Raw genomic sequence first — 14,387 nt, 5'->3', positions numbered from 1 at the left:
CGCCCATGCCAGAGCAGGACTATCAATAAGTCAAGAAAATGGGAAGGGTTCATAGGACCCTACCCTTTATCTTTGATCTGTTGGCTATCACTATTGATAGACTCTGGGAAAAGTGAAGAATTGCTGTCTTTAGTTGTGTAGCCTCTGCTGGGCCCACCAGACTCCAAAGAATAGCGCCAAACTCATGGGCATAGAGGTGGTCCTGATTAATCAAAGTCGGTCACAAAAGAAATGACTAGTCATCAACATGAGAGAGACATTTGTGGGGCTGGGGGTGGAGAGGTTGACAGGGGAGATAGAAAGGGGGGATGTAAGTGGTCAGTACACACTGTATACATGTGAGAAATTGTCTAAAAACGGATTTAATTAAATACATATTTAAAGCAAGCAAACAAAAGGTTCTGGATTATAGAATATAAGATTTTTCTTACTCATGTTTTTAATTATACTGGTTAATGAGAGATGATAAAGAGGTAAACAAAAGACTATCCTTTTTTCCGGTAACATCATTAAATGCAGGTTTTTAGTTCCTCATCTGGCTTCTTCACTGTCCCTTGGTATCCATTTGTGCTGATGAGTTTTTCACGGTAGGATTCAGGGAGTGCTTGGTTGTTCAACTCAAAAGTTAAAAGGATCATCTGCCAGCAACATTGTGTCTTTCCAGTGCTTAACTCCTGAGCTCCAGCTGTGGCTCACAGACATATGGCTAGATAAATATTCATGAAATCCATTTCTCAGAATTAATGATAGGCACTTTTGTTCTAAGCAGGGCACTGCTTCCAAGCATCAACATGTAACTTTCAGACTTGAGTCTCTGCATCTCTTAGCAACACATCAGTGCTAGTGTTGGAAAATTGTTTTATGTTCCTCTCAACCATTGTCTTGTTTTCTCCCCCACCCCTCCAACCCCGGGACAACTGAAACACAACACAAACTTCTCCTTGCGCATCCAATGATCATCTAGTCTATGCCATGGAAATCAACCGTAAGTTCACATGGAATTGGTGGGTTTACTTTGAGAACTGTTTCGTTAAATAACCTTTTCTCTCAGCTGATCACTGATACTCTATCCTATCTTAAACATGTCTTCAGTTTTCTCAGGCCAATACCTTTTTAGACTTCAAATAAAAGTAAGCAGAGTCTTAAGTTCCACGTTGGGATTATCCAGTTTCCCTCACTTTGGGAAATAGGTCTCTTAAGTGAACAGATTCAAACATGATTCCACAGTTGATCTGAGAGGGTGACAGGGACCCCCTACCCTGCATCTTAATAAAAGTGTTTTCAGACTTAATGCACAATACAGCCAAGAAAATAAAAAGAACAGTGTCAGCTAATGGCAAACAGTTAAAAGACAGAATAGGCTTCTAATACAAGAAGATACAATAATGGTAAATGAGACAGTTTAACCACTAAGAACTTGTATATAAATGGGGTGTGGATCAATTGAAGAATGCCTGTCTAGCATGTGCAAGCCCCTGTGTTTATCTTTCTGGCACTACCAAACAAACAAAGCTTCCAAATGAGGTGGGGTGAGTAAGAAAATGGAAAATATCTGCAAATACAACAAGCTCACTATGACTATCTCAGAGTAAGAATATACGTTTTATTGCCTTCTTCATATGATTTAATATTTTTACTTAGAATATTACTGCTTATGAAATACAAAAGTCAAAATAAGTCAAGTGTGTGTGTGTGTGGGGGGGGGGGGGAACATAACTGTAATCCCAGCACATGAGAGGCCAAGGCAGGAGGATTTAAAGTTTGAGACCGGCCTGGGCTACATAGTAAGATAAATCTCAAAGTAAATAGGGCTGGGAAGAAGGCTTAATGGGGAAAGAGCTTGCTGTGAAAGCACAAGGCTCTGAGTTCTAGTCTCTAGAACCCATGAAAAAAAGGCGAGTGCAGCAGTACATAGTTAACAGGAAGATCCCTGGGGCTTGCTGGCTCGACTGTAGCCAAAACAGCAAACCGCAGGCTCAGTGAGAGAAAGGTCTTACCTTAAAAAATAAGGTGGAGAGCCAGGTGGTGGTAGCACACACCTATAATCCCAGCACTCTGGGAGGCAGAGGCAGGCGGATTTCTGAGTTCGAGGCCAGCCTGGTCTACAGAGTGAGTTCCAGGACATCAAGGGCAATACAGAGAAACCCTGTCTCAGAAAAAAAAAAATCCAAAAAAACCAAATAAATAAATAAATAAATAAATAAATAAATAAGGTGGAGAGCATCTGGCCTCTACACACAGATACACACATGTGCATGCACAATCATGTATGTATCACTCCAAAAGAAATAGGTTACTTAAAACACATATAGTAGATATTTGTCCTTTTGTTACATATACAAAAGAAGCCTCCCCCGCCACGTTTTTCAGCTCCTTGTGGTGAAAATCTCTATGATGAGGAAGGCAAGAGGCTCCCTCCCTGCATCCCTGGTGCCTGGCTCACACCCGCCCTCATGGCCTGTTACCTGCTGGTGGCCAACATCCTGCTGGTCAACCTACTGATCGCTGTTTTCAAGTACGTATCATGACAGAGCATGACCAGAACCTCGTGGCTGTTGTCCATTGCTCTACAGATCTCTAATTCAGGCCCAGAAAGTTATGACAACACCTGCATAGATGTTCGGAGAAGTTTACTAAGGCTTTTAAAGGGATAGGGGGGTTTTGGGTTCCTTTTTTTTTCAACTTTAATCAGTCTGGGTGTAGTCATAAACCAAATGTCTACACTCAAATACATTCAAATTTAATCTCAGTTAGTATTTTAACACTGAAGCATGCATTTTAATCTAATGGAAATATTTTCTTAGGCAGAAGTCTCCTGAGATAGAGAAGACTTGAAGAAGTTGTGCTTTTCATTCACCGCCAGAGACGCACAAAACTGCTAACTCCACAAGCAGCTGTGATTATTTTATACATAAAATATCAAATCTTATCAGGCAGAGTGGCAAAAGTGGCTTAAATTACTAAATGCAGCTTTTTATAGAACTTCCCATTTGATAGCCACTGAGGATGGTGACAATCCTCGATACATCTTGAAAGATACATTTTACATTCTAAGATGGATTTGGAAAGTACCAGCAAGGTGGTTAAGGCATGCAAACTCACCCTTAACCACAGAGCAGGTTCACACCCAGCTTGGACTACACGAGACCCAGGCTCAAAAAAGAAAGAAAGAAGGAAAGAAAGGGAGGAAGACCAAATATCTGCTAAACTTAAAAGTATGAAAAAAATTCTCCCTAGAATTGTAAAGTCATATCATGTAACAAGACAAGGCATTGTAGGGAACCAGCTCCAGCTGCAGCTGGAAAAAAGAGACCGCTTCGGTCCCTAGACAATAATGGGCTTTCTTAAAGCCCCAGGGCTAGCAGCAGACAGTGCAATCACATGTTGACTAGCTCCTGTTGGAAGCTAAGTATGACAAAGATCACACTTACCCATATCCAAAATAATGTGCATTACAGTCAGATAAGCTCAGTAATTAATCAGCAGCTCATGGACAAGGTGCAATTTTTTTTAATTGAGTGTTTTAACTCTTCAAAATCCCTTTACATGTGTGCCCTAGCACACTGAGGAGACATCCCTGTGGGTTTCCAAGAAAACAGTGTACACCAAAATTCAACAAACACACCATGTGTCTTTGAGCACAGAAAACCCACACTGGTGGCTAAGGCAAACAATCAGGTGACCAAGGAATCAGCCTCAGCGAGATTGTACCAAGTACATCTCATAATGTATTTTCATTTAAACCCAAGGAACCAATGACCCTGAAATAACAATAGAAAGTAACTGTAAAAATGTCTTTCTTTTAAAGCAATACCTTCTTTGAAGTCAAGTCAATATCCAATCAAGTGTGGAAGTTCCAGCGATACCAACTGATCATGACATTTCACGACAGGCCGGTCCTGCCCCCGCCAATGATCATCTTAAGCCACATCTATATCATCGTTATGCGTCTCAGTGGTCGCTGCAGGAAAAAGAGAGAAGGGGACCAGGAGGAGCGGGATCGTGGGTTGAGTATGTTGGGGATTCTTCATTTCTATCTGTGGGCTAATTTAAAAAACAAAAGACACTTCCATAGCAACCTCAGCAAAACGTTATACCCAACTGCTGAGTGCTTTGGAATGTTTCTTGGTTTTTGTGTATTCTAGCTTTGCTCACTTATATTGTAATCAGTATTGGTAAAAACCAAATCATGGAGGCTAGAGACTGAAATTCTCAAGTCTCTCCCATGGACACTTCCATATGCTTCAACACCCCTTTCAATGTATTAATATATTCCATCTAAAAAGGGTGAGAAAAGAAGCTATGTAAGCTTGGCTGCTTATACAATGACGCGCAAAACGTCCCCTGTCCCCTCTCCCCCCCACCCCCCCCCCAGCCCCTGGGAAACCTTCTTTTGATTTCCAAGCAGATAGATGCAATTCACTTTTTCTATTTTAAATGTGACCCTTTTGGCTCCGGTCTTGGGGTGGGGGAATGAGGAGAAGAGGTTATCAACTACTTGAAATGATCAGGAAACTACCTTCCCTGTGGTGTAGAATTAAAGCTTAATCAAAGAAGGGAGTATAAACTCCTCAATGGCACAGCTAAACGGATCCTTCTTGAGTGGTTCCTGACATGCCCTACACTTCTTCCCCTACACAGAGCTGTTCCTCAGTGATGAGGAACTGAAAAAACTGCATGAGTTTGAGGAGCAGTGCGTGCAGGAGCACTTCCGGGAAAAGGAGGATGAACAGCAGTCGTCCAGCGATGAGCGCATCCGGGTCACCAGCGAGAGGTACGCCAAGCTCTGCACCCCACTCTGCGCCGGGTGTGGAAAAATTCTTTTAAAATCACGTCTTGGGTTTGGGGTTAAAATCACACGTAGTTGCTCAGAGTTCTCTTGCCTATTCAAACTGTGTTTTAAAGACTCATCTTCCCCCCACTTCTACAATCGTGACGCAAATTGTATATAAAAGTGAAAAATAACATTTGTTTCAAATAGGCAGGAAAAAAGCCATACTTCCTTAAGTGGGACGTTTACCTCAGACCCTTTGTCAGCTACAGGAAGCCATCATTTTCCAACTTCTACTGTGATGTTGCCTTTGTGCCAAGCCAAGTGGCCCACTGGGGACACAGCTCCTCACCCTGCATGTATGCACAGTTCCTTGCTACTGCAGTGACAACCAGAACAAAAAAAGGCTCCCACCTCTGGAATGGCATGAGAGTGAGGTCTGGGAGGGCTGGGGCCAGGAGGGCTGTGCTTCCCATAAGTCTCTGAATTGGGCAGGAGCTGTTCTGCAGACAGAAAAATCAGCATGATACGCTTAACCATGGATGGATGGATGGATGGATGGATGGATGGATGGATGGATGGGTGGGTGGATAGGTGGGTAGGTGGATGGATGGGTGGGTGGGTGGGTGGGTGGGTGGGTGGGTGGGTGGATGGGTGGGTAGGTGGATGGATGGGTGGGTGGGTGAGTGGATGGGTGGGTAGGTGGGTGGATGGGTGGGTGGGTGGATGGATGGATGGGTAGGTGGGTGGGTGGGTAGGTGGACAGACAGATGGACACATGCAAGGAAGGCCAAGAAGGAACAGAAAGCTAGTAGTGTACCAGTCTGATCTACTTCAGTGTACCAGTCTGTACCTGCTGGGAATAAATAGCCAGCAAAGAAATGGTAGGCAGGAACGATGGACTCTTTCTATCTATAGTTTTTGAAATCAGCATTGTTGTGACCCTTTATTGCTTAGGAAAAAGCAATGTAAGCTTTTCCAGATCTTGCTACTATGTTGTTCATGAATGTTTAACTGACAGTGTAGGTAGAAACAGATGCAGGAGACATGCCACGGGAGGGGGGGGCGGGGATCCTGACCCATCCTTATATCCTTGAGCTCTTAGAATTAGTTTTCTGATACAGATGCCAATGTATTCTGAGAAGCATAATTATGATAGAATTTGAAATGGGTTCCTCAGCCCAATCTGATCAACAAAGAGCCCAAAAACTGATACTGAACTCCCAGGTACATCTCCACCCTCCCCAGCATGTGAGGTTGCTGATTCTACCTCAGCCCACATGACTAGATGGGCCTCTGACATCCAGTCCCTTCCCCCCTCCTAGCCCCTGTCACTTTGTAATTCGACGGAGTCCAGACAACTAAACCGAAAGGTTTCCTACACCAACATTTAGCCTTAATAAAGTACATTTTTAATAAGACTTTGAAAAATCCATTGATAGTTTTACAGTAGTCACTAAGCTTCTAAAACATATGAATTCTTTCTTCATATGCATTGGAAATTTTCCGTTTAGAAGTTAGACATTAACTTGCTTGTAATTGTCAGTCCTTCACAATGGAGATTGTTTGGTTTTTGTTCTGCCTCTCTTCTATCTTCCTTCCCCTAGCATTGTTTGGATTTTTATCATTCTTGGACCAATGATTCATGAATATAGTTATCAGTGTGCTACCAAACTGCATTTTTCTCTTGGGGCTCTGCACAGACGTAATAGGTAAGAAAGTGCAGGGCAATACAAACACACTACTTCCTGTTTTCTTGGCTGAGGCCCCCACAGGAGAGGGAACACATTCCTGCCCCTTCCTTTTGCTGTTCTTTGCCAAGGCTGACTCACAGGTGAATGCTCTAGGCAGGAGGAGGAGCTGTCTTCCTAGTAACCAGACCACCAGAGGAGCCAGTGACACAGAGCGAGGGAAAGGGTACGGCTTGTCTGTACCTAACTTGAGGCACTTGTGATTATTTTTAAAACAAAGATTCAAAGATTTATGTATTTGGAAATATCTTTTTTTCCTTTTTTATTTATTATTTTATTAGATATTTGCTTTATTTACATTTCAAATGGTATCCCTTTTCCATGTTACCCCTCCGAAAACCCCATATCCTATTCCCCCTCCCCCTGCTTACCAAACAACCCCCCCACTTTCCTGTCCTGGCATTCCCCTACACTGGGCATCAAGCCTTCACAGGACCAATGGCCTCTCCTCTCATTGATGTTTGAAAAGGTCATCCTCTGCTACACATGAACTGGAGCCATGGGTTCCTCCTGCTAATTCTTCTGCCTCTTTAATTTACTCGGTCAATTCATTTCTGGACTGTATTTGTTGTTTGACGCCCGACTGCTCTTTCTCTCGGTGGTATCTGTGTCAGCCATCATGTGTGGGTTGGGTCTGCTCTGGTGAGGCATCCATCAGACCTTCTCTCATGCCTCTGTTGCCCAAGTACCTTTGCAAAACAAACCAGGGAGTTTCGTTGCTTTTCCCCTGATGCGCTCACACAAAGCTTTGCACATTAGGCACGCCCCTCCACACAGGGACTGCTGAACATGTCAGTATGGGAACTCAACTCATGGCTTCCTCCTAATGCTGGGAAATGAACATTAAATTCTAACACTTATTTTTGTAATCAAATGTCAATATTTTCTAACACCCAACATTTAGTTCCTCAGAAAGCCATTTACAGCATGACTCAGTAATAGATAGCACAGCCCTGGGTTGAAGCAGAGGGTTCAACCCAAAGCGCCATCAACTTGCACGCTGTCTCTCATAGTTCTCTCAAATACAGACAATATCTCTGGGGTTCCAGGTTCCATAAATGGCACCATCATTAAGATGCTTCAACAAGGCAGAAGCAGAATGTCACCATGATTCCATGTTTTTGGTTTTTCTTTTTGTTTTGTTTTGTTTTGTTTTTTGGTCACAGGGGCTCTGCCCATGCCAATCCCTCTACCTGGTCTACCTACACTCACCTTCCCTACTCCTCCTTTGAAGCTCTGCTCAGATGCCAAAGCCATTGAACCCTAAGATGTAGCCAGCATGTCTAGATTTTGCCCACCAAGATCATTCCACAAAGAATGAACAGAGTTTTGTGAATGAATGAATGAATGAATGTTTATCTCTTCTGACTTGACTACAAATCTCTAATCCATTCTCAATCAGTTCCTTTGAGGCAGGTGATGGGACTCAACTTTGCTCTCTCCTGGCTCAAATATTTTTAGTTTTGACTAACCAAACTTACAATGGCAGCCTCTCATCCCCCAGAATTTTCTATACTAGGGGTTTGGGGTTTGCTTGTCTGTTTTTAATTTTCACAGACTTGTGCATGAATCTAGTTATAGGGCTTTGTCTTTACTAATTTTATGTCTTCTGATACTTCAAAATATACAGGACACAGTGCAGTTCAGGAAGTATACATTAGGATGAAGTTGGTTCTGTAGGAAAGAAGCTATTAAACAGTCTAAACCTTTAATAGCAGGTTCTGATTCTTCCCAGCCCTGTTAAGAGGATGTTTGTCAGACTTGAGTAGCTGACGTAAGGCTTGGGATTCCTGAAGACTTGGTGGTTACTATTAAAAATGGGGAAAGCAGAGGACCATACAGTGCAGAGCTCTCAGAACATTTGGTATCAGCTGGGCGCGGTGGCACGTTCCTGTAATCCCAGCATTTGGGAACTAAAGCGGAAAGATCAGTAGTTTGAAGTCATTCTGAGGTTTGTAGTGAGTTCCAGAGCAGCCTGAAATATATATCAAAAGAACAGGAAGGGAAATGGAAGGACAAGGAGGAAGGGAGGAGGAAAATAGAGAGGAAAGGGGAAGGAAAGATATGGAGGAGGAATGCTCAATATCAGCAACACCAAAATGAGGGGTAATGTTAGTAAGCATTGTCTCTTTCCACAAACAGCAACAGTTGTTTTATTATGTTTATCTCAAAACACTCGGCCTAGAGTTTGCAAGTTACAAATTGTGAATGTAATTGGTCCTGTACCTAGAGATCTAGCCAAACTTTTATCCATAGATTCTGGTCATTTGGGCTTTTTGTCAGATTCATGTATCTGGGTTAAGTCGTCGAGAAATCCAACAATCCATGGCTTTGAGATGTTATTTGGCATCCTCTTGTCATGGGACTAGGAAGAGAAGGCACTGGTAATAGAGGCCTCAACAAGAAGGAGACATGCTGATAACTAGACCAAGAACTGAGATGTTAATCTTAGAAAGAAAGATGTAGAGAGCATAAAAAGACAAAACACATAATGGTGCGAAAGACATTGGGACAGATCATTGCTGGTTGCTTTCATCATGCAAATTAATGGGAAATCAAGGCTGTTTGAACAGAAAATGGGAGTGATTAAATACTGGAGCTATGTGGACCCATTGAATGACAGTCTTACTCCTCGTCTGCCTTTGAGAGCCTGTTTTAGTTACGGTTTCTATGGCTGTGATAAAATACCATGACCAAAAGCAGTTGGGAGGAACTATTTGGCTTACATATCTTGGATCATAATCCCTTAATGAAAGCCAAAGCCAACGCAGGAACTCAAGGCAGGACTCTTGAAGCAGGAACTGAAACAAAAGCCACTGAGGAGCCCTGCTTACTGGCTGTTTCATCCAGCTCTCTCATATCATCCATGACTACTTAGGGGTGGTACTGCCCCCCAGTGAACTGGACCCACCCGCATTCATCATCAATCAAGAAAATGCACTACAGACTCCCTACACATGAATCTTATAAATCATAGGAGGCATTTTCTTAGTTGAGAGTCCCTCTTCCGAAGCAATTATAGCTTTTGTCAAGTTGACATAAAACTAACCAACACAGAGTCAATTTAGAGAGAGACTCAGACTTTAGGCAAACAGATAAAAATATCAACTTCATTAGCAATAGAGTTGTACTGGATGATGTGGCTCAGTGCCTGCCAAATCCACTCCCAGGATTAGGCCTGCCAGCTCAGTCCCAGGCAGCAGTCCTTGCCTACAGCACCTGCTCTCGGCACAGTCAGTAGCCCCACCAAGCTTCTGCAGGACAAGACAATAGAAAACCACTTTCCTTGCAGGCATCTGACTCTCAAAGAAAGAAGGAAAATTGTGTGGGTGGCCTGGATTCCAACCTCCAACCAGAAAGCCATTCCTCTGGCAGAAGAAATAAAGGCCACGAGAAAGGCAGGAGCATTACATTAATGAGAAGACTGGGAACATAGGAGGAAGAAAAAAAATCAAGAATCAGGGCCAACCTCAGCCACCCACATGAGTGCTGCAGTGGCCATGAATCCGGTAGGGGTGATTCTAGTGACACATCTTTACTTTCAGGAAAAAAAAATACACAAAATGTAGCCATGGGATTGTTTGGTAGCGTAAGATGCAGCCATAACGAGACAGCATGGCATTGTACTGGACCACGTTGGTGTAGCTCTCGTGGCCTTCATTAGTGACATCCTGTCTCAGTTTAGGGTTTCCTTCCTGTGACAAGACACCATGACCAAAGCAAGTTAAGGAGGAAAGGGGTTCTTTGGCTTACACGTCCATATAGTTGTTCATCATGAAGGAAGTCCAGACAGGAAATCAAACAGATCAGGAACCTGGAGGCAGGAGCTGATGCAGAGGCCATGGAGGGGTGCTGCTTACTGGTTTGCTCCCCAAGCTGGCTCAGTCTGCTTTCTTATAGGGCACAGGACCACCTTCCCAGCGATGGTATCACCCACAGTAGTCTTGGCCCTCCCCCATCAATCACTAATGTAAAAAATGCCCTACATCTGGATCTCATGGGGGTATTTTCTCCACTGAGGTTCCCTCCTTTCAGATAACTCTAGTTTGTATCACGTTGACATGAAACTAGCCAGCACACACCCTATAGCCCAAATGTAAGGATGCATAGTGCTTGGAGGAGGAAGAGGGACTCTGCTCCCCAGAACCAACAGCAGGGTGTCCCCACTGGCAGCATAAACACCCTTGCTTGCCTTCCAGCACTGCTTACCTTCACCAGGCTCTGCAGCCCTGGGTATGATAGAGGAAGGGCGCGGCACTAGGAATGTAAATGGGAGAAGCCAGGATGCAAATTGTCTCCACTCAGCAGCAGACCACAGGGTCTGGCCCACACAGATAGTGCCCAGAGAGCTAGCGATTCAGATGCCTAGAGTTCTAGGAACCTGGGGGATCTCAGGAACAGCCAGTGGTAGGATATAAGTGAGCTGGCATCCCAGAGAGCCTAATACTCCTTTAACAACTGCTCAGTGTATGGTGGATGACACAGAAGGAGAAAGACGAGAGATTTAAGGCTTGAGCCTTGTTCGTCACTATTAGTCTTCATTCAGCCTTTCATGTATAAAATCTCTACAAGTCAGGACAAGGTGCTCCCCCTGGGTGTTCTCCCTGTAATTACTAACCTTAAAGACAGCCCCATGAAAGGAAGTAACTGGAAATTAAAACAACCAGATGTAAAATTTAGAGTGGATTAGACAACTTTATGATCTATGGATCTGGAATAAAATTATAGAGTAGAATCAGTCTTAGAACTCAAGCGTGGAATCCGATGAGATCTTGAAACACGGGTTTATACAAGAACGAACTGGACCTAACTCCTGCAAGATCGGGTTTTGATGTGGATAGTTTACTCTGTCATTACAGAAACGTTCTGTGTAATTTAGGAGGGGCCTTGCAGGTAAACTGTGACTGTTCCACACAAAAAAGTGGCTGCCCTCCTCCTCCCAAAAAGTGCATTTTAATAACTGGCTCAGGGAAGAGCTCTACCTGCCTAGATCCTGTCCTTCAGAAAGACACACAGAATTTCATCATGAAAGGACAAAGGCACAACAGATGAAAACCCATTCAAAAGCCAACAGACCTGTACCATGCACTGATAATCCCATAGAAACCAGGACAAAGGTTCTACATATTGTCCAGAAGTTCTATACTGCTAAATATATTATTGATTTAAAATGATGGAAGCATTATATTCAATTTCTTTTATTAAAAAAAGTTTTGTTCAAGTCTAAGGTTTATGGATATTACACTAAAAACAAAATATCCGTTTAGTAATCAGTGTGGAAAGACTTTGAGATGTGGAGGTGGCTGACAATGATACCTAATTCCACACAGTCATATTCTTTGACACCTGCACAGCATCTGCACTTCACGGGGAACCTGCACATATTCAGTTTCAAGTGAGTCTTCCAACACCACTGTGCTCCAGTCAGTTCTTAGTGGCAGATGTGTGATAAAGGGAAGCTGTGGTGTGTGTGTGTGTGTGTGTGTGTGTGTGTGTCCCAGCTCTAAAAGAATCCCAAAAGTTGGTATTGGGTTAATCAGAAATAGCCTTGAGATTTTTTTCCTTAAAAAAAAAAAAAAGAAACAAAACAAACAAAAAGAATGTGTCATTGTCACCTGTCAATCTGAAACCCTGGGAATAACAACGTTGCTACTTAGGGTACACCCCTTTAAACAGAGAAGCCCAGAGTCAGTCTACACTAATCTCTGAGTGGGTCAGAGAAATCTGAAAGGGGACAGGAACTACAATCATTAATTAAAGTCTAAACTGACCAAGCAAATTAGTTTCTGGCCTCCCTGATGTCTTTAGAAAGAGGAGAGGTGAAACAATGATGTTGGAAATTAAACAGAGTTAAACAATTCTCCTCAAAGACACGGGAATGGTACCTGTGGGCCGTGAAACTTGCAGATTTCATTTGTGTGTAATTTCCTTTCATATAAAAGGAGAAGGCTAGCCTCGGGGATTTTCTGCTGCCCTGCCAGTTGAAAGATCCTGTTTGGCAATTAGGGAAATGGACCCTTTGCAGAAGTGTTCCGAAGTAACCTGTGTTGTGAGTGAAGGTCACTGTGGTGTGTGAGGCAGGACCCAGAGCCACTACCAGTGATCCTCAAGTGAAGCCAAATGTAATAGTAGTCACCGAGACCAGAAGCTCAGTCTGAAGGGAAATTGTGAGGGGAACCGGTACAGACTCGATGTCAGGGTCTTTCAAAAGCACACTGCATCACAAACGGCCTGCTTGCCAATCAAGGAGATTTGCCTCTGAGCTTGGAGTACCAGTCATCCTGGCAAAATGGTTGTACATGGCTTGATCAAATGACTAAAAATATTTAATAGAGTTCTGGCACATTTTATAAAATACATATTTGAAAAGCATAAAAGCTATTCAAGAAGCAGCACAGTCATACCAGCCTTCCTAACTAACATCTGGAGGCAGGTAGCGTGTGCTTTCCATGCAGTCTCTGAAGCCCCGGGTATCACACAGCTACCACTCATCTGACTCTTCCTCACACACTGGAGCTACTGCCAATTTAAGGATAGTTTCAGTTTTGGAGTGGAGTCAAAGGCATGGGTGTTTGGAGTCTTCAAATGCTCAGAGAATTATTTTCCATTTTGATGATGGTAGTGTGTTTGTGAAGAAGCGACTTTATCCAGTAAAATCTGTTTATCCTAAGCAGAAGCTGCTATTGCTTTTAATCAAAGAGCACCATAATTGTATATCTGTGTTACCTTTTGGATTAGAGTAAAAGGAAGTTTTGCCGGTAACTGGTGTGGTGGCATTTGGGAGACTGAGTGAGAGAATTGAGAGTTACAGGGCTTTCTGACCTACAGTACAAGACCCTGTCTCAAAATAACAAAAAACACACAAACAGAACCCCATATATATCACATTGCAAGCAGGGAGGCTAATCTAGAAGCTGCCATCTTTATTTATGAGGTTGAGATACAACAATGGACGACATATCTTTTAATATTTAACAAAGTAGTGGATTATTCAGGAATAAAAGGCTAGGTCAAAATTTGCAAATATTATAATTGGCCATACTAACAATTAGAGGGGAAATGGCTCATGATTATATCAATTGGAATACTTGACAGAATTCAATCATGACAAGAAAAAAAGAAAGAACGAAAGAAAGGAAGGAAGGAAGAAAGAAGGAAGGAAGGAGGAAGGAAGGAAGGAAAGAAGAAGGGAGGGAGGGAGGGAGAGAGGAAGAGAGAGAAAGAGAGAGAGAGACAGAGAGGAAGATCAGGCTGGGAAGAAGACTCAGTGTAAGACCACTTGCTGAACACACTGGTGAGGGCTCAAGATATCTAGAAGCTACATAAAAGCCAGGTGATATGGTGTGTGCCTAAGCCCTAGTGTTGGAATTCTGGGAGCACAGAGGCAGACAGATCCTGGATCATGGACAGCCGGTCTACCTGAAACAATGAGTTTCAGGTTAAACAAGGTCTATGTAAAAAATTAAAATAAAATAAAAATAACATAGAGGGGCTGAAGAGATGGTTCAGGCATTAAGAGCATACATTTCTATGGAAGAGAGACCCAAATTTGGTTTTGAGCCCCCATGCTGGATGGCTCATGACTGCCCGTATCCCCAACTCCAGGGCTTCTGATGCCTCTGGCTACCTCAGTCACCACACTGATATGCACCCATACACATAATTTTAAATAATAATAAATATTAAAGAATTAAAATGGAGAAAAATAGAGGAAGACACTCGGCATCAACCTCTAGCCTCAGCATGTTCACACATGTACACGAGCATGCGTGCACACACATGTACACACGAGCACACATACAATTAAAAATTAAAAATAATTTAATTAAAAACCCTGAAATTCTCTAAGGTAATTAGAAACTTTC

At 42.9% G+C, this 14,387-nt stretch overlaps 1 protein-coding gene across 1 annotated transcript in view; it reads left to right on the top strand.

Annotated features, from left to right (window-relative positions):
• The window catches only part of Trpm1 (transient receptor potential cation channel subfamily M member 1), a 119,926-nt gene that overhangs the window by 97,528 nt on the left and 8,011 nt on the right, over nt 1-14,387 (top strand). Inside the window, exons 23-26 of the mRNA XM_052178463.1 lie at nt 965-985; nt 2,371-2,515; nt 3,809-4,011; nt 4,642-4,774. Coding sequence (XP_052034423.1) covers nt 965-985; nt 2,371-2,515; nt 3,809-4,011; nt 4,642-4,774 — 502 coding nt within the window. The remainder of the gene's footprint in view (nt 1-964; nt 986-2,370; nt 2,516-3,808; nt 4,012-4,641; nt 4,775-14,387) is intronic.

Source organism: Apodemus sylvaticus, chromosome 1, assembly GCF_947179515.1.
Source record: "Apodemus sylvaticus chromosome 1, mApoSyl1.1, whole genome shotgun sequence".
NCBI lineage: Eukaryota > Metazoa > Chordata > Mammalia > Rodentia > Muridae > Apodemus > Apodemus sylvaticus.
Note: the sequence above shows the minus strand (reverse complement) of the source record. Positions and strands in the feature narration are given on the sequence as shown.